Below are 26,503 nucleotides of genomic sequence, written 5' to 3' on the forward strand. Positions count from 1 at the left end.
TAGTAATTTCAGAAAGCAATGAAAAACCCAAGAGATATAAGACCCTCGTTAACTTCTTGAAAGGCATGGACATTTCATTGTATGGGCCTGTGTGGAGTGGAGGGATTGGCAGCAAAGCAAAACTACCAGCAATATCACCTGCTGGCATACTCTTGACCTGGGACCCCAAGATTGTCTTACTACATCAAATAAAGCAAGTTCATGTGCCCTTATTCTTTATCAGGACTATTTTACTGCATTTTTGGTGAAAACTTACACAGTCACTTAGGTTGATAGCTTTATTTTATTTGTTTATATGTAAATGATATGTTTGGCTGCTGAGATTTTAATACCATGTTAATGAATTACTAGGTGTAGATCTATAGCCTAGAGAAATAATATAAAAATAGTATGATTTTAATACAAAAAGGACTAAATAGAACAATGGAATAGAGCAGAGCCTTCAGGGGTAGTAATCCACAAATACATACATGTAACACAATGTAAGGATGGCATGATAAATATTTGAGAAAAGAACAGATTGTTCATAGTATGGTAAAGAGAAAACTAGATTCCTCTGTGAGGCCACAAGCCTTGGTCTTTACAAATTTCTCAAAGGTGGCTTGCAAAGGGATGCAAATAGAAGTTCTTATAAAAATATAAGTGTGTATTTTTATATTCTAGAGATATGAAGGACTTCTTAAACAAAACTTAAGACATAAAAGCGAGAAGGCAAAAATTAATTAATTTGCCTAGATCAAACTCTATTTGTGTCTAATGAAGGACAGCATGGTCTAAGTTAACCGGGCAAAGACAGAGTCAGAGAATATATTTAGCGTGTCTGAAATAGACAGAGGACTACTGTGTAAAACATCTGAGGAACCTGTGAAGGTCAACCACCTAACATCAAATCCAAGGAGAAAAATGGTCAAAGAAGATGAACCAGCAGTTTACACAGGTGAGAACACCAAAGGCTAACCAAGGAAATGAAGAGGTACCTAAACTCAACAGTGAGAAGAGATATAAAAATGAAAATAATTGGAAAGCTGAACAATGCTAAGCATTGGACAAAGGCACACCTATTGAAACCTTCTTGTATTGTGGATAAAGTGTAGGCGATGCTGCTAATGCAGAAGCGCTGTACTTCCACTCAGTCAAAAGAAGCCCACTATGACCGTGACCCACCATTCTACAGCTGGATACACATATCTGTTAAAGAAAGTCTACAAAAAAATCCACACGCAAATATGCACAAGAAGGTATCATGGTGATGTCATTCGTGCTATCAGTGAGGTGGAGGCAGGTGAAATGTGGATGCACATTATGGAATCCTTTGCAGGTAGCAAAAGCAACAACAGGTGGACACAGATCAACATGGATGATCTAATGAGGTGCATTATGTGACGTGTAAAAAAACCAGAATGAGCCTAACACTATTAATGAAAATTAAAATCTGTACATACAAAGGAGTGTATGCAAAGGATATGTACACACTGATACACATTTGGTACATTAGAATGCTTGCTATTGGTGAGGTAGGAGAGGGAGGGGAATGAGTGGGTCCTGAAGATCAAAGGAAACAAATAAAATGAAGGAAAAGAGGAGTCTTGTGTGGACCACTAAGGACAATAGAAACATGATCATGACTGGTCCTTTAGCCTCGGAGAACGATTAATTTACCCTCTGGGTCTGCAGTGATAATGATGAAACATCACTCTGCCCTTACCATCAGAGATTACACTGACGTCCTGATTTTCTTCACTTGCCAAGTTTCTGAAAATAAGAAAAAAAATGCAACAAGTAGTTACTCACAGATGAAATGGAATGAAAGATCATTTTTATCTTTAATATTTGCTCTTATTTAGAATTTCAGAAGTCGCTGAATTGGGGAGTTTGAAGACAGCCTGCTTGTTCATAGACAAACATACAATTAACCCATTTCTGCAGGAAAGTGGTATGTTTGTTAACACTGCACTACATCAATGATTCTATTCTGGAATTTGGGAAGCAATTTATGTAACCACTTATATTTTCTATTTCTTTTCTCAGATTGATTAGCATAGCTGGGGACATTTCCCAATTTTATCAACTTTGGCCATTACTACTACTTGGTATGCATTTCAATTGCATCTTCAATAATATTTTATAATCTCACTAATTATTTTTTTCTAGTCAGCCCTCATATCAGTCATCTCAATGGTTCTTCAAAACATTCCGTGGCTATTTGAAATCTTCCTCTCTCATTTCCCCCTTGACCAGATATACTTGTTTTTTTTTTCACTGAACAACAACAAAAAACACCCAAATATACTCATGTATAAACCATGTTTTTCAGCACATTTTTAATGCCATTTTTGTTGTAAAATTAGGTGCCTCGGCTGATGTTTGGTCTGGTTGATACTCGAGTATATACGGTAACAACTATTAGGTTAAACTTGGTTAAGAAAACATAACTTCTTAACCCACACACTTTTCTGCATTTATACACATTTTTTTTGTTTCTGTTTGTTCTTTTTTAAATCATTTTATTGGGGGTTCATACAACTCTTATCACAGTCCATACACACATCCATTGAATACATTTTCATAATAACTATCAAATAGTGGACACTCAATACACAGTGCCACTCCATAATCAGATTTCCAATCCTTTGTGGTTTATTAATTAATAAATATTCCACAAGATGCCTTTAGTCCGGCCATGTTTAACTGTGTTAGGTTGTGTGAGAAGAAAAGAAGATGTAGTGTATGCCCTCTAGAATGCTGACTTGGTGCCAACACTTACAATATACTAGACATTTCTATCTGTTGTCCTTGTAGGAAGACGTTTAAGTGTTGCAAGGACATAGTCACATATTCCCAAACCTAACTCCAATCTTACTAGAAATTTAACACTTGACAGTGAGCGGTCACCCTCTGTGAATGTTGTATTCCTCTTCTTTAACAAGGGATAAAGGAGAGCATGACGTTACAGCAATAAGAAAGGTCCCTACAGGTAAACTCATCTAACCAAGGAGCTTGAGGGCCACAATAACCCAATCAGCGCTCGTCACTTAGTGACTTAGTAGCAAATGCATATTACAACCCTAAATAATTCCTAAGATATTTCCCCACTCAAAAATCTATGCTTCTATGATCTTTTAGGCACTAATAACGTGGACCAAAAATCTGATTGAAACAGTATGTAAATGGCATTTATGGTAGATTGAATTCTCCTTTGACAATTGATAGGAAACTTGGTCCTGTTCACTAGCATATTCAGTTTATTTTCGTGTCTTCAGCAGCCATTTTTCATGCATAACAGAGTGTGCAATGAGAACATAGTGTGTGCGCTTATGTCATATAGCTGCCTAATAGTGTATTGAATATTTCTAATGCTTACAGATTGTTTCTGTTACTTTTTTTCTTTTTTTAAAAAACATTTTATTAGGGGCTCATACAACTCTTATCACAATCCATGCATATACATACATCCATTGTATAAAGCACAACTGTACATTCTTTTTTCCCCTCCCACCCCGCTCCCCCCTCCCTCATGAGTCCTTGATAATCCACAGATTGTTATTTTGTCATATCTTGCCCTATCTGGAGCCTCCCTTCTCCCCCTTCTCTGGAAGAAGCACACCAGCTGGTGCAATCACGAGGTGCCAAAGGGACCAGGTATAAGGCATCATGCAAAAAAATAAAAGAATATATATATATGTATATATATATATATACCATAGTGAATGAAGGGGGAAGTGCAGAGTGGAGACCCGAGGCCCAAGTGTCGACCACTGGAGATCCCCTCATAGAGGGGTTTAGGAGAGGAGATGGGTTAATTAGGGTGCGAGGTAGTACCGTCGAAGAACACAGCTTTCCCCCAGATCCTGGATGCTTCCTCCCCCCAACTACCATGATCCGAATTCTACCTTGCAGGGCTGGATAGGGCAGAGGTTGTACACTGGTGCATATGGGGGCTGGAGGCACAGGGAATCCAGGGTGGATGATACCTTCAGGACCAGGGGTGTGAGGGGCGATGCTGGGAGAGTGGAGGGTGAGTGGGTTGGAAAGGGGGAACTGATTAAAAGGATCCATATGTGACCTCCTCCCTGGGAGATATAGACATTTTTATGGGTTTCTCTGTCCGCTTGTGCTCTGAAGGAACTCCGAGAATTCTCCATGATCAAATCCACTGGACGCTACACAGTTTTTATCATGCCTCGTGGTTTTGACAATATATGATGTTTGATCTTCTTGAAGCTCTCTCCTGCTTCCCTTCTATCCACTCTGGCCACCATCTCAGGGTTGCCTCTATGGGTTTACCATATATACTCGAGTATAAGCCAACCCAAATATCAGCCAAGGCACCTAATTTTACCTCCAAACCTGCATTAAAAATGTGCTGAAAACCTCGGCTTGTACACGAGTATATACGGTATTTTATTTCCCGAGTTTTTGATTGTTGTTGTTGTTTGCTTGCATGTGTTTTCTGGTCCTGGCTTTCTTCTTAATTTTAACTCTACATTTCTCTCTCACAGCTTCATTTATCTTAATAAAAGTGAGCTTAACTTAACTTAATGAAAGCAGATTTTTGTTCATATTTCTAGCTTAAGGTTTTCCTTTTGGGCTTCAAGCTCATATTGATCATTTGGAGGTTCCACAGTCAGTTCCATATCAAACTGTCAGAAATTCAGGTGGCCATCTTCCACCCCAGACTAAATCAATTCTCCCCACTCGGTTTCCGACTTTAGTGGATGACTCACAATCCGCATACTGACCTCAAGCCATTCTTCGTTGATCACTCACCTTCAGTCACACATCAATTAAACATCAAGCTTTGTCAGTTCCCCAACGTCAATGTCTCCTATAATCTGCTGGGAACCCTGGTGGCATAGCATAGCGGGTGAAGCCCTTGGGATGCTAACCTTATGGTTACTAGTTCAAACCCACTTCCTGCATCCCAAGAGAAACAAGGTTTTATGCTACTGTAACGCTTTCGAAACCCTATTTTTGGAAGTTCTATTCTGCCCTATAAAAGTGATTCGAATTGTAATCTACTTGATGGCCATAGGCTTGATTAGAATCCAGGTTCTCTTCAAATTTTTCCCTGTCTCCTAGATGTGAAAGCAGGATTGCATCATCTTTTCCAGCGTGGACGTGTAGCAGCCCTTTGTCAGTCTTCTGTTGTTATCAGGCAGAATTGGGAAGAGGACATGGAACAAGGGAAACCGTTGCCAATATCAGATGGATCTTGACTCAAAGCAGAGAACACCAGAAAGATGTTCACTTGTGCTTCATTGACTGTGCGCGGGCATTTGACTGTGGGGGCCATCATAACTCTGGATAGGTTTGAGAAACTGGGGAGTCCCGAACACTTGCCTCATCAGAATGGTCTCCTGTGCTCCCCCCCTTTACTGTCCCTTCTCCACACAGCTACCCAAGTGATCTTTCGCACACAAAAATGATGCAGTCACACGCATGCGCAAAACTCCCTTCACTTAGAGAACTAGCAAAGAGCTATGTGGCCTCAGGAGATGCTGGGGTCAAAAAACGAATCCCTGCTGAAGACATGGGCTGGAGTGCCCTGCTGTCATAACGACTGGACACTGGCCTCGAAGGTACCTTTTGCCTCAGGAAGTATTGCCAGCCATAAATGTGTGTTTTCCATCTCTACTTCCCAGATATTTCCCTTAACTCCGGACAGTAGCCCAGAGCACCCAAAGGCAATAATTTTGTCTGTATCCACCCTCTCCTCCCACCCGTGCCCAGTTTATGGAGCCGTTTCACACTTAACATACATATCTTCAGTTTTACAGTTGTTAGGTGCCATGGAGCTCATTCCGACCCAGGTGACCCTATGCAAAACAGAACGAACCTCTGCTTGGTCCTGCACCAGTCTCACAATTGTTCCTTTGCCTGAGCAACTGCAGCTGCGGGGACAAAGTGGGCCTTCCTCTCTTTTGCTGCCCCTCCACTTTGCCAAGCGTCATGTCTTTCAGCACTTTCATATTTAGGCAAGTATAAAGGCCCTGCTAATCAACTCACTAAATTGGTCATGACTGGGAAAAAAAATGCTTCCCTTAGTGGCTGTGATGAGTGCTTTCTTTTTTATTAGGTTTATCATTTGTCAAAGATTTCCCTGAAATGACGATTCTTGCGTAAGTAAAATTCTCGACTGTTTACACAAAATAATAATAAGCTGTATATAGTGTGAAGGTAAGCACTTGAGATAAATCATCAGTATTTGCATTTTTAATCTTGCCTTGAATATTAATTAAAAGCAGGAGATATAAATAGTCACTTCTGCACCAGTGATTCCCTTAGCAAAATACTCACACTGTGAGTCAACTGCCCCGCTCCTGGTACATAAGGGTCTTCAAATCGTCCTGTTCTTGCCCAGCTTGGGTTCCCACATTTCCTCCTCTTTGACACATCAATACTGAAATGGTATCTCCTTCCTGAACACTTTGTGGTTTCTTAGTTTTTCATGGTCAGCCCCTTCCAGTGTTCTTTGCAATTATCCTACCTTCTCCCCTCTGCTTGTGGCCCGCCTTATTCTTCCAGCCTCCCCTTAAACACTCCGCCTTTGTGAAGTTATCCCCGACTCGCTGATGCTCATTCAGGGGCTGTAATCGCATATGTAACTTCATTACGGTCATCTGTCTACTTTACTTTAAAATGATAGAGTAAATGCTTCCAGGTCCCGTTCTCCGCTGCCAGACTGTAAGCCCTAGGGGAAAGGACTTGCCACTTTGTTGGTTAACTTAATATGATGGCTGTCATTTTTAGAACACTTTGAGAATCATTCCCATTCGCTAGTAGGTCTTCAGTTTCTTTTGATGAGTTTAGGAGGCCCCACTAGTTCCAAAAGGGAATGGTGGGTCAATGGCAGATTTCTTGCTTTCATGCAAAAGACTCTGTTTCGATTCCTGGCCAAGACATTGCAATGCACAGGGGTTGTGCATTGCTATTCGGGCCTTGAATCAGTTCATTTCAGTTCAAACTCCTTCTGAGGGATTGCATTGCTACCCCTAGATATGCTGAAGCAGTGTTGACGCTTTCAAACAAGGATACAATCCTCATTACCAACGAGTCCATTCTGACTCATAGTGACCTAAGAGAAACTGCGCCTGTGAGTTTCTGAGACTGTCACTGGTTGCTATGTTGCTGTGCAGGCGTCAGCGGAGCTTCTAGACTAAGACAGATTAGCAAAAGGTCTGGAGGGCCACTCCTGACAATCAGCCAGCAAAAACCCTGTGAATCACCAAGTCCAATCCAGCAATTATCCTGGGGATGGCCCAGGACCAGGAAGTGTTTGCTTCAGTTGTGCATGGGATCATGCTGACAGGTAACAACAATAGCAGTGATATCAAGAGACTAAATTGCCTTCTTCTTCTCCTTTTTAACCAATTAACACTATGCCTATGAGCATTACCTCAAAAAGAGACCACTGAACTTAGAATCTACTTCCCCAAATACTTGGATGAAGAAGAAATACTTAAGAAACCAAGAGCTTCGGCCCTCCTTGTCCCTGCGTGTTTCCATGTGTATCCAAAGCAAAGTTTACATGTGAACATTAGCTCATAGACCCAACAATATATGAAATAGCTATGCAGCAGTGTTATCTCATGTAGGTCTGAATGCACTCTATACATAAAGCATGAAGATGCTCAATAAATATGAAACAATGATAAGAATAATAATGAGAATGAACACTAAAATGAAGCAAAGAAAAGGGGAGAAATGGGTGCAAGCACCATGAATAAACCCAGCTCAAACTGTCACCAATTGCTCAGGAACACTGTCCTAGGCATTGAGAAAAGGCCCACAGAGAGATTAAGAGACAAACAATGCAACCAGTCACAAACCAAGTCACAGAAAACGGAGCAGGGGGTGCGGGTGAGGGAGAAGAGAAGGAAGCTTATCAGTTGTTATAATACGTCTATTCAAGAGATCCTTCCACCGCAGCTCTGTTATCCTGCTTCACCACGAAGGCCGAAATGGGAAAATTGAGGTTGGCTTCATGCTGACGAATGCCATGTTTTAGACTTCGATTTCAGCTCCACTTCCAAATGTGTAAAGATGTAAAGCTGTCGGCCTTTTGATACCTTCATTTGCTAGTCACAATTTCACATGTTGTTTTTAAGAAGAAAATGGTAGGGCCTTTTATATTTGCTCTTAAATCCAGAGGCTGCGTTGGAACACATCTCCTTCACATAAGCCCCAGGGATTTTCAACCTCTGAGTGATGTCAGTCCGTCTGACTGGGGAGGACTGAGACGGCACGTCTCCCAGGCTGGGACATTTTACGTATTTCTGAGGCATTGTGGTGGCACCTTCTTATTTTTCCCTAATGGTTTCCCCGTCAAGACAGTCTAAAAGTGATGATGAATGACCTCCGCATCACAACTTTTAACCTTTTCTCTCCTAGCCTGAGTCACTTCCCGTTATTTATTATTTTTTATTACCTCACTTTTCCTGTCTCATTCCTATTAATAAGCATGTGGTTTGTGTTGTAGATCAAAACACTCAACCTTTGGCTCGGCTCTCTCGGGCTGTTGGCATTAGAATTAACTTTAAAAAGCGGCACCAATCAACAGGTTACGAAAGACACGAATATGAACATCAAGAATATTAAACACACTTAGGATCCTTGACATATTGTAGCAGAAACTGTGACTAACTGATCTCTGACCACTAGGTGGGGAAACAGTACAATGCATAATGTGAAGAAGGCTTGGCCTCAACCACCTTACTTTCAAAGCTATTTATTCTTCCTGCTCTCACCTAGCATCCATCTTTTACACTCCCAAGACTTCCTGACCTCAATGATGTAATTACAAGTTCCTGTGGGGGACACTATCTTACGGAGACCGAGCAGGCGGCAGGGAACAAAGGCTAGCCTATGTCTTGAAATGCTCCCCTGTGCACCCCTGGGAGACCCATAAATCTTTCTCAGTCATCTAGAGGCTCTTGGTGCTATAAGGCGTCCTGGTGGTGCATTGGGCTGCTAATCACAAGGTCAGCAGTTCAAACCCACCAGCAGCTCTGGGGGAAAAAGATGAGAATACATACTTCCATAAAGTTGTGGTTGTGGAAACCATATGGAGCTATCTCTCAGGATCAGGAGTTAACATTGACTTGCCAGCAGTGGGCTTTTTAATGAGGGGGTTGGGAGGGCACAAATGATCGATTGTCCAGCCATTAATTGAAAATCCAGCCCTCTCAAAGGCCCCTTGATCCGCTCTCCAAAAGGCAATCATTGAAAGCACAGTTCTCCTGTGACCCACATGGGACCAGCAGGAGCCGGAGTCAACTCTATGTTGTTCTAGAGGAAAAAAAAACCTGGAATTGGAATATCCTTTTCTGAGACTATTGGTATCAAGTCTTACATTGGGCAAAGAAAGACAAAGTTAAAGACGGTCAGGATGAAGACAAAGACATCAGCTTGAGGCCGTAATGGTATCCAAGGACTCACAGAGGCGTGGAAAAGATCGGAAACTTACAAAGTCACGACTGGTGGCAGATCCATTCATCACAGCAGGAGGTGGGACCAGAGAAGCAGGAAAGAACCCCGACGGGAGAACTGCACTGCTGCAGATGAGAGAAGCTTACAAGATTGGTTCACGGCCCTCTGACCACCTTGGTTGTGGCATGGCCAGAGGGTGGGGCACAGCCGGTTTGCACAGGTTCAGCAAAACTGATACCTAAGTTTTATTGAGTTTGGCCAAGCCTGGTTAAAACGGCACTAGTAAACGGTTCTTTCTAAGGGGAGAGGCTGGGCAGCAGCCCAACGTTAGAATCACCAGTTATCATTCCTTACTCTTTTTAAATGTTCATCAGTGAAGTGGTGTATTCTAAGCTCCCTTAGCAATGCTCATTCCACCCATAGGTATAGAAAATTAGAACTCTGTGTGTAACATTTATTTATTCATTTCATAAACCTTGCTAAATTTTGGATGAAATACTACATTTTATCCCCTTGCACTTGATACTTCAGGAACAAACATATAACGTGAAGAGAAAATGTCAAACAACAGCGGTTGGCACACTGTCATTTATTTCAGCTTTGTGTCATGCCCCAAATCCCCAGGAGATACTATGAGTGAATTATGCAATTCCTGAAAGTGTTCCAAGAGCTGAACATATGGTCAGAACAATTGCTGTAAGTTCAGCAGAAGCAGAAAGGGGTCTTTAAAAGAGGCACATAATATATTCAGAGAAGAGAAGTCACCGGTTTTAATATATCAAACGTAATGACTGTTGTCCAATTGGCCGACCTCTAAAGAAATGATATCCTACTCCAACAGTGAAAAGATGGTTAAAGATAAATCACACAGCAGATGATTTATCTCATAAGAAAGTGAAAAATGCTGCAAGTGAGGACACCGGTCAAGAAACGACATGTAAATATCTTAAAGAACAGTTTTGTTGCTTTATGTCAGATATTATTTAATATTCAAATACCATTAAACATTTTTCCTTATAACATGATCTCGGTTGCGTGCCTCTTGTTCTTCTAACTTCAGTGTCCACTGTATCAAACAATCAACGCCCTTTCAGTGTAGCTTTTTAAAATCTTAGAACGGTCATCAGGGCAGCAAACCAGTTGTTAAGTGATCTGAATCCCACCATGGGCAGGACTCATAGCCATGGGACCTAGCACCCCAACTTACATCAAGGGCATCCCAAGACAGGTTTCCTTCAGTCTGCCTGAAGACAAAACAAAGACTTTTGTACTTTCCAATCCATGGTCAAAAAGAACTCAATGGAGGCTAAATGTATCTGAAGACTCAAAATGGTTTTAGAGCTCCTACCGTAAACCGTAGCCCTATGGAATCTTAGAACTCAGAATTTAATCTCATATACGATGACAAGGGTTATCAGCCATGTATTCCTTTGGGGTGCCAATCTCTCATCAAATACTAAATCCCAGCGCTCTAGTGCTGGGAGTTCGTCCCTCTCTCCGCCGTTACCAGTTTCACTCTTCACTGGATCGTTTCTGCCTACAGACAAATACACAGCTCTTTCTTGCATCTTGAAAAAGGCATTCTATTGATTCTACTTCTCCCACCAGTTAACTGTCCCATTTCCTTCCTTCCTGTTTCTCCATAAAGGAGCTGTCCATACGTGTGCTTTTCAATTTCTCTCCTTCCATTCTTTTTAAACTTTCCCTTTCATGAAAACGTCACCCTACTGGCCCCCAGGCTCCTCACTTCTTTGACCTTCAGCAGCATCTGCCACAGTAAGGATCGCCCTTCCTTTCTTCACTGGCTCGCTGGATTTCCCTTACTTCATTGCTGACTCATTTTTAGTCTCTTTTGCTCCAGGGCCTAGAAAAGCAGCGCTTAGTTCTTCTCTTCTCTGTGTACCTTCTTTGGCCATTTCAATAATCCTATGGTTTAAAATGTGGCATATGTACCTGTGACTCTCCATTTTATAATTTTGTGTACAACTCTCTCCTAAACTCTTAACTCTCATGTCCAGTTGACTCGTCAGTGTTTCCACTTAGATGTCTAATAGATTCCTCAAACCTAGCACCGCCATGACCTCTTAGTCTTTCCCACCCCTAAAACATGCTCAACCTTACCTTCCCCCTTTTGACCCTCAGCTTCCCCCAGTGCAAAATATCCTTACAACTTCCCCAGCCAAAAACCACAGAACCGCCCTCGGTCCCTTTTCTTGGATACCCTAAGTGTAATTGATGCTGTTATCCTCTTCAAAATGTGTCCAGATTCTGAACACTCTCATCACTCCCACTGCTACCATCCTGGTTAGTGCCATCTTCAAATCTTGTCTGTGATTCTGCAAGACTACCTACACGGCTCTACTGCTTCTGCCTTTGCTGACCTGCTGCCTCCTCTCAGCACAGCTGCTAAGGTGATCCTTATGACACATAAATCATATAAAATAATTCCTTCAGTGGTTGCCATTTCTTTTAAAGTATTAACTATCATCTCTATCACACCACACATGGCCCTAAATATGTCAACTCTTCTCCTACGACTTCTTCTCATGTTCACTGTCCTAAAAACCAAGTTACCTAGTTCTTGGATTCAGGGGAGAACATGGAATAAAGAATATAATTGCTGATGTTACATGGATCTTGGCTGAAAGCAGAGAATACCAGAAATATGCTTACTTATGTTTTTTTTAATTGTTTTTGCTTACTTATGTTTTATTGAAAAAATATTCAACTGTGGATCAACCATAACAAACTATGGATAGCCTTGAGAAGAATGGGGTTCCAGAACACTGCAGTGTGCTCATGAGGAATTTGTACATGGATCAAGGGGCAGTGGTGGAAACAGAAGGACAGGAAAGTTGAACATTGGAGTTGTATCCTCTCACCATATTATTCCATCTGTCTGCTGAGCAAATCATCAGAAAAGCTGGCTTATATGAAGAAGGATGCAGCATCAGGATTGGAGGAAGGCTTATTAACCACCTGCAATATGCAGATGATACCACTTGGCTTGCTGAAAATGAGGACTTGAAGCACTTGCTGATGAAGATCAAAGATTGCAACCTTCAGTATGGATTATGACTCAATGTAAAGAAGACCAAAATCCTCACAACTGGCCAATGGGTAACTTCACGATAAACTGAGAAAAGATTGAAGTTGTCAAAGGTAGGATTCGCTATGTTTGGATTCACAATCAATGCCTGTGGTAGCAGCAGTCAAGAGATCAAATGATGCACTGCCTTGGGTAAATCTCTGGCACAAGACCTTTTTAAAGGGTTGAAAAGAAAGAATGCTACTTTGAGGACTAAAGTGTTGTGATAGGTAGGTAAATTGTGCCAACCTGGATAATAAGAGCATGTGTGATTGAGGTCACTGTTTGATTGGAGGGCAAAGAGATAAATGGCTTGGCAAGCCCTGCCTCTGTCTCTCTTGTTCTCTGGTGATTGGACCAGTGTGTGGCTGCCTTAGCCAGTTCTCTGCTTCAACTTGTGAGCTACACTACCTGTGGGACACTCAACCCATGGATCGTGTCGCTAGAGCTTGAGGCTCCTTCGAGACCTGATTCACCACACTGCTGGTGTATACATTGCTTGAGCTTGGGACTGTTGGATCCTGTCATCTGGCTGACTGTTGGTGACCACCCTGCTATTTGCTGCCTGTGGCTGGACTGCCTGTATTGCTCTACAGATGACTCAGTAGTCTGCTTCCTTGACCTTGGACCCAGCAGCCCTCATGAGTTGAAGAACTTCCAGTATATTAACTGTTCCACAGAAGTGAGTTGAACTGAGCCCTCTGTACTGCTGTGTGGACTAATTAGCTGTAATATTCCTTTGTGCTGCATCTATCTATCTATCTATCTATCTATCTATCTATCTATCTATCAAATCTAAGTGTCCTGGTTTTGTTTATCTAGAGAATGCTGTCTAACACAGGTGTACCCGATCCCATCCGTGGTAGTTTCAGTGACCTCATATGCATGTGAAAGTTGAGTAAGGGAGACCCGAGAAGAATTGCTGCATTTGAATTATGGTGCTGGGAAAGAATTTTGAAAGTATCATGGACCATCAAAAGAGCAAAGAAGTCTCTTCTGGAAGAAGTACAGCCAGGATGCACCTTAGAGGCAAAGGACGGCAAGACTTCATCTCACAAGCTTTGGACGTGTTGTCAGAAGAGACCCATCCCTGGAGAAGGTCATCGTGCTTGGTAAAGTAGAGGGGCAGTGAAAGACACAGGGTCTCCACAAGATGGATTGTTACAGTGGCTGCAACAATGGGCTCAAACATAAAAAAATTGGGGGATGGCACAGGACTAGATGTGCTTCATTCTGTTGTTCACAGGGTCGCTAGGAGTGGGGACCAAATGATGGCGCCTAACAAGGCCAGATTAGATTGTTCTCTCTTCCTGGAACAGCGTTCCACCAGTATGCCCAGCTCACACGATAGTCAAGGTTTTACATAACTATCACATACTTCAAAGGAAACCACCTTCACCGCTCTATCTAATATTGCAACACACTATTTCCTATCTCACTCTCAAACTCTCACCATCTGTTGCTGTCAGCTGCCTCCAAGTAGGCTCCTAACTCATGACATCTCCGTGTACAGTAAATGCTGCTCAGCCCTGGGCCACCCCCGTGATTGGATGTAGATTGGATAATTGTGATGCGTAGGATTTTCATTGGCTGGTGTTTGGAAGTAGATTGTTGGCCTTTCTTCTCAGTCCATCTTAGTCTGGTAGTTCCACTGAAACTTGAATAACATCATAGCAACCCACTAGCCTCCCCTGCAGCGGCAGGATGGCTTTGCAGGACATCTGGTGGCTGGGAAGCAAACTGGGTTCTCATTCAAAGAAGGTCAGAAATCTATCACTGAACCTCACCGCCCAATCCCATCATCTCACCCTGCCCCATTTTCTCCTTTGGCACATTATTTTATTTCTCTGCATACATTTTTTATTGCTTTTATCTCTTATCTCCTTTCTGCTAAGGGCAGAGATTTTTGTTTCGTTCTCCTATATTCCTTCCGCGTTATAAATACCTGGCACAAAGCAGCAGCTCCAACATATCTGTTGAATAAATAAATGTTAGAAAAAAATACCCAAACACTCACACTATCAGTCCTTGAGTGGAGGGGAAGCTTTTACTAGACAGGGGTGACCAACATCTTTAGAGAAGACAGGTGGGTACCTAGGAATCATTTTTCTCTATGTGCTTTGAGGGGGCACAGGTATGAGGAGGAACAGCTATAGTTTTCATAATCCCACCTAATTCCCACTCCACAAATACCCCTTTCACCAAACATTTGTGAGCCTGCATATACAGACTCGGTTTGCTTTCATTTCCTCTATGCCTCTTATCTGGCTCCCTCTGTATTTAGGAGAAATGGTCTAACCCAGATATTTTTTCATTTTGCAATTCATTCAAGCTCTCTGATAACAGTATAAAAAATGTTCACTATAAACCACATTTTCACTTCTGATTATAAAACAATAAAACCACGCCAAACCAAGTCAAACCAAACCAAAGCAAAACCTTATAGTCGGCCTATAACTTTTCATCTATTTTCTTCATCTGACACTTAACTCTTCGATGCTCCACTTATAGCTTATCTAGAAATATGACATCCCAGACTCTCATTTCTTTTTATCTTTCTTCTGAGAGTTTGCCTTTTGTGGAGCCGTAATCTCAGAGGAACCAGCCTTTATCATTAGGAAGAGTTACTAAAATGGAAATAGAGATAAGAGAAGGTTTTCCTACTGTCAGTCGCTTTTGTTAATCACTGATAAAACAATGTAACAAGTCCATGCGCCTGGCTGATTGGCAATCCATTTTTAACTTGGCCTGAGCCCTGGTGGTGTAGTGGGTTCACATTGGGCTGCTAACTCCAAGCTCAGCAGTTCTAAACCATCAGCCACTCTGTGGTAGAAAGACGAGCCTATCCACTCCTGTAAGGAGTTACAGTGTTGAAACCCCACAGGAGCAGTTGTACCCTGTCGTATAGGGTTGCTATGAGTCAGAATCCGCATGAAGTTAATGAGTTTTCTTTGTAAAAATTCCTTGCAAGACTGAGAAATGGGCCAGGGTCCATAGGAGTCGTGGTCAGGGTGGGAGGATGGTCTTGGAGAGCTTCCCTTCCTCTTTACGCTCGTTTTCCCAACTCATAGATGCTAAGGAGCAGTGTCTTAGTCTCCTAGAGCTGCTATCACGTGAGTACCACAAGCGAGTGACATTAAAGAACAGACATTTCTTTTCTCACAACACAGGAAGGCGGAGGGAGGTCTGAATACAGGGCACCGGCTCCAGGGGAAGGCTTTATATTTGTTGGCTCTGGGAGCTCAGTTCCTTAGTGATCCACATAGGACATCTATCTTACTCCTACTTATGCTTACTTGCCTCTGTGTCCAGGCTCCTCCTTATAACCCAGAAGGGATGGGATTTAGGACACACCCTACACCCGTATGGGATCACTAATAGCAATAATAATAATAATCAAAAAACATATTCACCTCCATCAAATTAATTCTGACCTATAGTGACCCTAACATAAGAAGCCAAAAAAGCACACTCACTTCCATGAAGGAGTTGTTAATGTATAGTAACCCGATAGGGCAGGGTGGAGCGGTCCCAGTAAGTTTAGGAGTCTGAAACTCCCGACAGGAGTAAAAGCCCTTTTTCTCTCCCAAGGAGCAGCTGGTGGCTTCAAATTGCTGACCTTTTGGTTATCAGCCCAATGTGTAACCACCACACCACTAGAATGCAGCAAAGAAAACCTTATTCCCAAGTAGAATTATTGTATTTTTATGCAAAGTACAGCTTCTATTTTTGCTTCCCAGCACACCCTCCCTTGTATTTTTATAAGAACACTACCCTTTTTTTTCAACAGCAGGATCCAAAAATAATTGGCATAGTTGTACTTATTTTAGGGGAGATTATGGTATTTGACTAAAAATAGGGTATATATCATACATACTCGAGTATAAGCCTACCCGAATATCAGCCGAGGCACCTAAATTTACCACAAAAACACCAGCAACCCCGCAGCATCTGTATCATCACCAGCGCTAACTAGACTTCACAGAGAAAATGGAACTTTATAGAAGCCAAAATACTTTTCTAAGGTTATACAATAGTGTGCAGAGGAAATATGAACTGCTTTCCGTCGGACTCAAAAACAATTATGTGTTCTTAAACCACGATGCTTTGCCTTGTTATCATTAATGTTATTGTCATGGAGTTACGTGGAACTCATAAGGACCCTCGGGGACAGAGTCAAACAGCCCTGTCCATTTCCTAGACTGATTGACTTCATGATGCACAACAATAATCGTTTCGTGAGCGAATGCGCAAGTCTCTTAGTACTCAGGACTCAGCCAAACATAATTTGAAAATCTACTCACTGACAGGTGTGGCCAGATACGTGCTTACTTACTTTAAATCAATGGCAGGTTTAATGTTTCTGGGAGGCAGGCTTGGAACTGGTGGCTGACTTGGATGACATGCTGGCAGCGGTGGTTGACTGGCCGGGTGGGGTGGTGGAGGTGGTGGTAGAGAAGTTGTTGAGTAAGACGCTGGGCCTTTGTTGGTACCTAAGGAACAAAGAATACCACGATGGAAGACGGATCTTCAGAGCACCAGAACTAGCTGTTCCAGGTATGTAGCGCTGAGGGTTTGAACACAGCACGCTAGAAATGCCTCTCACATTCGAGTAGCAGGACATTGCTGGACCCTCAAGCGCCCAGGGTCTGCTGGAGATGTAGCATTGCTCATCTCTGATGTCTCCCTCCTTTACTTTGCCCTCCTTCTCTATCCTTTCTCCGGTCACCTTTTGATTTTCTATATTGTGCTTTTGAATGACGCATGTTGCCTCTATTCACCGACTATGGCTGGAGCTTACATTTCTTATTCTTCCTGTTTGGGGATAATTTTTTTGAGAGGAAAGGGCTATGCCACTTTGAAATCATTTGGTTTTAGTAATTTACATCAGTGACTTTCAACCTTTCTAATGGTGTGACTTTAATACAATTCTACATGTTGTGGTGACCCCCAGCCATAAACTTATATTTGTTGCTACTTCATAACTGAAAATTTGCTACTGTTATGAATTGGATGACCCCTGTGAAAGGGTCATTCCACCCCCAAAGGGGTCGTGGCCTACAGGGTGAGAACCACTTATTTACATGATGTTGATCACTAATAAGGACAAGTTTTTCATATTTGGGGCATTTTTATTTTTAATTTGACAATCCTTTCAAATCCTCTGCCTGTTTTTAAAAAAGCAGTCGTTTTTCTTTTCTCATCAGTTTATAAAGCCTCTTTATCTTACTGTTTCACGCGTGGCCAAATGGAATATAATTTGACTGTGTTGGTTTTCACATACACATACAATTTTAAAACTTCAGGAAACAACACAACCTATGTTTACCAGCTTTGAAGAAAGCGTTGCATTTTAGTGTAACTTTTCAAGGGATAAGGGCTCGGGTTTTAACAGAATAGTGTATAAAAGGCTTCCTAACTTTCTTTAGATGTTTCTCTCTCTTTTCAAAATGCTTTCTACTCACGGATGGCTGAGAATGTTGTTCCTGTTTCCCATTGCCGTGTCCCCCCACCACAGATCTCCTTGTTCTCCTGTGCTCCATCCCCTGCTCAGGCGCTGCCCTCTGACTGGTGATGCTCCCTGCCAGGAACAGCTCCCACACTGCCTCACTCCTCTGCTCTTGCACTCTTGAACTCATTATTACCTTTATGTTAGAATTGTTTTGCCCAATTCATTTTTGTCATAAATAAATTTTGTCCTGCATTCCCTGTGTTTCCAGGTCCTATCTGCACCAATGTACATCCTCTGGTCTAGCCAGATTTGTAAGGTAGAATTGGGATCATGATAGTGGGGCGAGGAGGAAGCATTTAAGAACTAGAGGAAAGTTGTGTGTTTCATCAATGCTACACTGCACCCTGAGTGAACTGTCTCCTCTCTGCTACCCTTCTACAAAGGGATGTCCACTTGTCTACAGACGGGCCTTGGGTCCCCACAGGACAGATGAACCCCTCAGGAGCAGTGGTGAGAGTGGTGATACCGGGAGGGTGGAGGTGGGGTAGAAAGAAGGAACCAATGACAAGGATCTACATATAACCTCCACCCTGGGGGGGTGGACAACAGTAAAGTGGGTGAAGGGAGACATCAGATAGTGTAAGACATGATAAAATAATAATTTATAAATTATCAAGGGTTCATGAGGAAAGAGGGGGTGGGGAGGGAAGGAAAAAATGAGGAGCTGATACCAAGGGCTCAAGTGAAAAGCAAATGTTCTGAGAAGGATGATGGCGACAAATGGACAAATGTGCTTGACACAATGGATGTGTATATGGATTGCGATAAGAGTTGTACAGGCCCCCAATAAGATGTTTTAAATTAAAAAAAGATAAAGAAATGTTGTTGTACAGGATTTACTATTTTTTTCCCTCTAGTTCCATTAGTATGTATCAGAAGGTTTTTCAAACCCAAGTGCATATAATAATTAACCCATTCCCTCTGTCCTAATTCTCAATGGCTTCATTTAAAAATAAGTGACATCTTTTCATCGTGTGGTGAAGATTTTGACAAACGGGCAGTCTGGAGGTGAATTACAGATACAATGAATCGGGAGCACATAGACACTGCCTTTCCGCCCAAACCCTTGCTGGGTTCTGCCTTTACAGGCGCAGGTGAGACGTTCCCAGGGCACACTGGTGGAGACTCCAGAAACTGCTTACTGGGCAAGTCAAGAAAACCTTGTGGAGAAATTTTACTCTGTAATGCTGGGGTCACCGGGAGTCTGGGATGGACGCACCTGGGGCTAACAACAACATGAAATGAATTGTTCAACAGGCTTATTTATCTCCAAGTTGGGGAGAGTATACAGAAGTCTTTGCTATATACTACCTTTCAGTAGTAAAACAGTTTACTTCGCAAAACTTTCAAATACTACCAGGACACTATTTGCATACAAAAGTGATTCCAGGTGAAGACGATCTTAGTTTTCTTCTTGGAGAAAACCTTCATCTCAACTTAGACTTTCTCAGATGTACTAAAAAACAATCAGTGGTTTGAAATTCCTAGGAGCTAAAATCTAGATTTTTGTGAAGAAACAAGGGGGGTGAATATTGAATTATTATAGAAAAGTCCATTAGTAATAGAGCAATCAAGCTATACACAAGTCCTAAGATTAATGATATTGAATAAGAGCACTCTAAATTAATTTAGGGTCCCTGAAATGCAGGCGGTGACTGTGTTAAGGTCTGAGGTCTAAAGCCCAGTTTTTAATAAAAAATATCTTCTGGCTTGAGAATGTAGCCTGTCATCTCTGTAATGTCTCCCCTGTACCCTGTGAAAATCATTTGGTAAGTAATTTTATAGCAGAATGTGACTTTTATTTGCTTATGGGTTTTGATTCCTTAAGAATAAGTTCTGTTCATGATGCTGGCTCTAAATTCATTCTCCGAACTGAGGGTCTCTCAAGATAAACCTTGGACTTCTGCACGTTCTCCTGCACTCACGTGGGAGAGTCCGGAGACTGTCTCAAGGATCAGGCATCAGAAGATCAAGACCAAACAATTATACCGATGCGAAGGAGACAGGTCAGAGGGGAGACCCAAAGCCCATCTATAGACAATTGGACATCCCCTTACAGAAGGGTCACACCGAAGGGAATATTCAGCCAGGGGACAGTTTAGCCCCAATGAAACACATAATTTGTTTTGTTGATGGTTTAATGCTTTAATTAATAATAATTTAATACTTTACCACTTTAATTCTTTAATGCTTCCTCCACCCGCCAAACGGCCTCACAAGCCGCTGGAGAGCAGAGTATGTGCATTGGTACAGATAAGAGCTTTCGACACAAGAAAGCCATGACCAATAAACCCTCAGAAACATTAATGGGACTAGCAACACCATGAAGATAGGGAGAGGGTGGAGGGTGGAAGGTGGAGGGGAAAAAAAGGGGGAACTGAAAGCATAGTAATGATGGATGAATAACAATACTCTCTTACCAGCCCGGGAGACAAACAACAGAAATGTGGGTGAAGGGATATAGCAGATGCTGTAAGATATGAAAATATATATATGTGTGTAATTTATTAAGGGTTCACTACGGTAGGAGGTTGGGGAGGGAGGGAAAAAGAGGGGCTGATAATAAGCGCTAAAGTAGAAAGATAATGTTTTGAAAATGACGATGGCAACATATGTACAGGTTTGCATGATATGATTGATTTATGGATTTTTATAATATCTGTAAGAGTCCCTAATAAAATGATTTAAATTTAATTTAAAGAATAAATAAGTTTTTATGAAACTAGGTGGCAGCTCTAGTGATTAAAATAATATAGCAGTGGCTGTGTGGGTGCAGGAATAAAAATCATCTTGCTGCCAAAAAAAAAAAAAAAAGAATTAGGGATTTAAAATTTGGGAGATAACGTGTAAAACTCATTCAAGACTCAGGAGGAATTTCCCAGGTGGTCAGTGGATGTAAAATACTGGAACTTCAATGGCAAGGTCATCAGGCAAATTTGCAATTTACTGCCCCCCCCCCCCCCTTACTCCAAGCCAGATGAAGTAATTGAATGACGGGGCATTTGACAGAAGCTCCTAGTTTAAGAAAGGAGATACTGGGCTTTCTGCTCTAAGTCAAACAAGAGTTGAGCAAAAACAAGACAGGCAGACATAAACGTGAAGAACACCCCCCAATTTGAAATGTCCTTGTCTTAATTTTGGCAGTTCAAAGAGGGCTTGCACAAGTCACGTGGCCCTGGCTGAGGCACCCCCAGCTGGGAGGAAATGAGTAGCAGAGGCACTCATGAGTCAGAGGGCTGCTGGTGTGATCAAGCCCTGCCCTGAAGACAGGCTCCAGGCTCCACACTCCAGGCTCTCTGAAACACAGCCTGCCCAAAGGGGAGGTTTTTCTAGGATCCCAAACTCTAAAGCACACAGAAAAATAGAATTTAGGAGAGGGAAGGGAAGCAAGATTAAGAGAGACGGGGAAAGAGACACAACCAGGAGGTAGGCATACTCATTAGTTTAGGAAATATAATTGCATCATCCTACTAATTTTTCATTTTAGAGCTTTTTCTCAATCAAAATACCAGTTGTAGCTATTGTTTTAATAACTGTCTTACCATAGAGAGCTCTAAGGGAACTCAAGAAATCTACCCCAGAAATTCTGTTATCTGTGGCTTTTGAATAACAACGTACGCACAGCTTCGTGTCCAAAGGGGCTTCAAGGGAGCCTAGGAGTGGAGCTCTAAATTTATTTTCAAGGCCCTGGAATCCTTTACCCACTCAAAGAAATAACTTATCGATCCCAATTTTCCTAGGATTCTGAGCCGTGTTAGGTGTCGTTGGGTCGGTTTAGACTGAGCAGCACTGTAACAACAGAAGGAAGTGAAGCATTTCCTGGTCCTGTGCCATCTTCACGACTCTCAGGTTTGAGCCCACTGCTGCAGCCAGAGTGCCATTTCCTCTTTTTGAGGTCTCCTCCCGCCACATGACCAAGCACGATGCTCTTTGCCAGGGACTTGTCTTTCCCGACCAGTTCAGTTCTTCTGTGGTCTTCCTTACTCATTTTCCCACGTTCACATGCATAGGAGACGATGGCACATGCCAATGGCTCGGGGATGTCTTCGGCCTCAGAGTGACATCTTTGCTCACGGAGGCTTTACAAAGGGCTCGTGCGGTGGATTCGGTGTTCCTAATGATGGTTTTGATAGGACGCTATACAATTGGGTCAGGCACCAGAAAACTGAGTTTTGCACTACCAGATCAAAGAATTATCTGCTTTGGAAATTCAGTCAATGCCATCTGTCAGATGGGAATAATATTATCTCAACCAGTTTACAAGGGTTTATGGATTAAATGAGGTAATAGTTATAACACGCACATTGAAGAGTAGCAAGTATCAAATCAATACAAAAATGACCCCATTACAGTTAGCCTAGCAGAAGTCAGTTTGGAATAAATTTGGGGAATTTTGATTTTGAATTATTGAGTGCCTCCTCCTGGATTCAGCCAGTTCAAAAGCACCTCAGAAAACGGATGCATTTCCACCGGTAGACCCATGAAACCCAAGCCAAACCCACTGCCATTGAGTTGACTCTGACACACATCTACCCTTCAGGATAGAGCAGAACTGCCCCCTTGGATTTCTGAGAATTGACATCTTGACTGGAACAGACAGACTTCCTCCTGAAGAGGGATTGGTGAGTTTGCACAGTTGACCTGGTGGTTAGTAGCCTAATGTGCACCCAGCTAGGCTACCGGGGCACTCCAGTTATTGCCTTTTCTAATAGGAAAATTCTAGAAATCCTCACGGTACTTCCAAGAGCTGGATGGTTAGAGTAAGTAACATATAGGATACTTAATGGACCTCCTTACATTTGCATCTCTGTACAAATTTGCTCATGCCTAAATCAACATACTCTTTCTCCAAATAGACACCACTAAGATATCAACCCAATTTCCCCTACTGCTTCAAACTTCCTCACATTTCCCAGACCCCTCGTGTCTTCTTCCTTCTCCAAAGATGACTACACTTTCTATTTCAGTAGAAACCAAGAGAGCGCTTATTCCACCTCACCAATCTATTTGCATTTTCTTCTTACTTACGATTTCCTTATTTCTTTATTCTGCCTCATTTCCTTTGCCCCTGATCTCTGGGAAAATGTCATTCTGCTTCTCCAAGACTGCTCTTGATTCTTCTCAGATTTTACTTCCTTATAGGCTTACTCCCATCAATTACAACCTTGTTCACTTAAAGTTGGAAGTTCTAGCTCAACAAGTGATCCAGGGGAGGTAGTCTTGGAAACCTTAGATAGGCATATAGTAAGTCAAAATCAACTTGATGTCAATTTTTTTTTTAGTTTTCCAATTACATAAAGTAAAAAAACCCCAAAACAAAACAAAAAAACAAATCAAGCCCTTTGCAAGGAGCTCTGGCCTTACAGTCAAGGGCTGGGCTACCAGTCAGGAGGTTGGAATCAACTCTGTGGCAAAGTCTAAAAACCAAATTCCCTGCCATTGAGCTAATTCTGACTCAGAGCAACCATGTACGGCAGAATAAAATGCCCGCTTTGAGTTTCTGAAGCTGCAAGTCTCTATGGGAGCAGAGAGCCTCAGTTTTCTCCTGTGAAGCTACTGGTAGATTTGAATGACTGACCTTGCAGTTACCAGCCCAACATACAACCTACTCGGCCAACCAGGGTTTCTTAACTTGATGGCAGTGGGTGGTTGGGACGGTTTGATCCTTTAAGATGGTATCTTCCATTTTCAACATGGTTTGGCCTCCTCTACTCTAAATCAGTATGGCAACAACTGCTTCTGTACCTTCATTGCCACCTTTATCATCTCCTTTCCATTTACAGACAAGCTCCTTACAATGATTGCCTACATTTCCCGTTTCTAAAATCTTTGGTTTTTGGTGGTAGGATGTGGTCAATTACAATGACTCCTCTAGCCCTACTTCTTTTGGGATGTCCGATCATTTTGGATTCTATGCCTGTGGCTGTAATCCCATATTGGAGGGGAGTATACTGCTAGATGAATGGACAAGGTTATACCCTTTGTATCCTCAGGAGTCTAGCCTGCTAAAAGAAAAAACAAAACAAGAAAATCCCACACCTCAATGAAACCTATTCCTGTGTGTCTAAGAACCACCTTGGACAAGGAAGGTAAGCCCAGGTGGACGAAGAGCACTTTCAAGATCTCTGAAGTTGTGGATGTCAAGACCAGAGGCACCAGAGAGAGTGGCAGACAGATTATGGGACAGAGTACAGGATCTAGATTGAGACCAGAGACACAGGCAAGGAAACCACGAGACAGAACAGAGGAGCAGCCTCAAGAGTATGTGACTGTGAGGCAGAGTGACAGGTGGGCTTCCTGGTCCATGGAACCAGGAACCAAGGCACCAAGTGGCTGAGAGGTTGAGGACCGGAGAGAGACTAGACTGCTAGCTAAGGAGAGGTACTGGTGTGAATGACTGACTTTATCCTTTCTGGTTACTGATTCTGACTTGTGGTAGTATGTGAACTCCTCAAATGACCCCCTTTAATCATAAGAGTGGTCTGTGAGCTCTATGTGACCATTCCCATGAACTAGCTACCTAGAGTGGCATGGGAGGAACAGTTGCTATTGGAATAGGCAAAGAAGAATGGGACCTGGAGGCGTATCTCACTCCTCCCTTGTGCTAAAGGGAAGCCAGAGGAAGTTAGATAGGGCCCCCTTCTCGGTCCTTTTCGCAGGGAATCCCCTAGTGGAATGAGGAATTAAAGGGCTCAATGAGATGGAAAGGCCAGGGTTTGAAGGAATGCTCCATCAATTTTATATTATCCATTAGTACTCAATATGGGACCTTGGGAAAGTTGCTAGATTTCCGAGTCTTAATATTTTCATCTGTGAGATGACCACATACTACAGTCTTTCATATTAAATAAGGTGTAATCCATAATACATCTGACACATCATAAGCCTTAAATGATTCTACCCTTCACCATATTACTTGATCTGGCAGCATAATTAATACATTGATGTTGATGTACCTCAACTGTAACAAAACCCAATCCTACCCACTCCTTGTTCAGCTAGGATCCATTTTTCTATCTTAAAATGGAATAAGAATCAGGAAGTTTCCTTCAAATTCGAATGTTGATCCCTTTGGCCTCATAAAAACTGAGTGCGACTCTTTTACTTGCATAGGACCCCAATAATCCTGAAGCAGATTTCAACATGGGAAAGTATTGAACTTTATCTTTTATTTTTAAAAATTATTTTATTGGGGCCTCTTACAGTTCTTATAACATTTTATAAATCATTTGTATCAAGAGTATTTGTACATATGTTGCTATCATCGTTTTCTAAACATTTACTTTCTATGTGAGCCCTTGTTATCAGTTCCTCTTTTTATCCCTCCCACCCTGGTGACCCCTTGATAAATTATAAATTATTTTCGTTTTCATATCGTACACCAACCATGGTTTCCCTTTACCCACGTTTCTGTTGTTCATCCCCTTGGGGGGGGGGTGCTGGGGGTGGCATGCATCCATCATTGTGATAGGTTCGCCCTTCCTCCCTCTCTTCCCCACCTTCCCCCTACCCACTTGAAAAGTATTCCATATAACTGAAAGAATATTTATGCTGGTGTCATTCGGATTTGAGCTTGACTACTAATCCCAACTAGCATATGCTATAGTCCACTGCACGGGATACTGTGTTTCTCTGGGTCTTATATTGCCTGACTATACAATGAGATTATGGACTTCCAGTTTACAGGGAAGATATGAGAATTAGAAATAATATATTCATACATGGATCTGGCTGGGAATTTATGAATTGCACTAGGCTCTGATGCTATTGTGTGCTATACAGCAGACTGCATCTACACAGAGATCCTGGGGTAATCAGAGTCTCATAATTCTCTAAACTTGTGCTTGAGAAGACATGCCTGTCCGCCATTGTGGAGGAAGCAGCCTTCTGCACAGTGACCAGCCCTTGGGCAGCGTAGCCAGCTGTGCCGCTCTTCCTCGCTCAGGTAACAGTCAGGCAGCCAAATGCAGCTAAACATCACATTCATTTGAAGACTGACTGGTTTCTGAGTCGATTTTTTAAAATGAGATATAGCCATCAATCATTTTAAAATTTATTTTGTTATCTTCCCCTCCAGTTTAATACCAAGTTTTAAGGGCAGGTCCACACGGTTCCTATCTCTGTGTGGCCTATAACATTGCATATGGTATACATTTGAACCATTAGAGGACTTTGATTTGATTTTTTCAGTCTGCATGACTTCTTTTACTTCTCCTCCTCCATTGTTACAGTAAAATGCACTGTGTCTTTGAAAACAGGCAGGTGTCATGTGTCTCTAGCCCCTCTGCTTTCTTTTCTTTTTTAAAAAATTTTAATCCTTTTATTAGAGGCTCTTACAGATATTATAACAATCCATACATCAATTATATCAAGCAAACTTGTACAAATGTTCCCATTGTCATTTTCAAAGCTTTATGGCTATTTAAGCCCTTTTAAAAAAACATTTTATTAGGGGCTCATACAACTTTTATCAC

The 26,503-nt window shown here is 42.0% G+C and overlaps 1 protein-coding gene across 1 annotated transcript in view; it reads right to left on the reverse strand.

The window, feature by feature from the left end:
- The window catches only part of FYB1 (FYN binding protein 1), a 102,152-nt gene that overhangs the window by 31,477 nt on the left and 44,172 nt on the right, over nt 1-26,503 (reverse strand). Inside the window, exons 2-3 of the mRNA XM_075543011.1 lie at nt 16,854-17,010; nt 1,706-1,752 (exon numbers count right to left, since the gene is read on the reverse strand). Of these exons, the coding sequence (XP_075399126.1) occupies nt 1,706-1,752; nt 16,854-17,010 (204 nt within the window). The remainder of the gene's footprint in view (nt 1-1,705; nt 1,753-16,853; nt 17,011-26,503) is intronic.

This window comes from Tenrec ecaudatus, chromosome 2 (assembly GCF_050624435.1).
Source record: "Tenrec ecaudatus isolate mTenEca1 chromosome 2, mTenEca1.hap1, whole genome shotgun sequence".
Classification (NCBI taxonomy): Eukaryota; Metazoa; Chordata; class Mammalia; order Afrosoricida; family Tenrecidae; genus Tenrec; species Tenrec ecaudatus.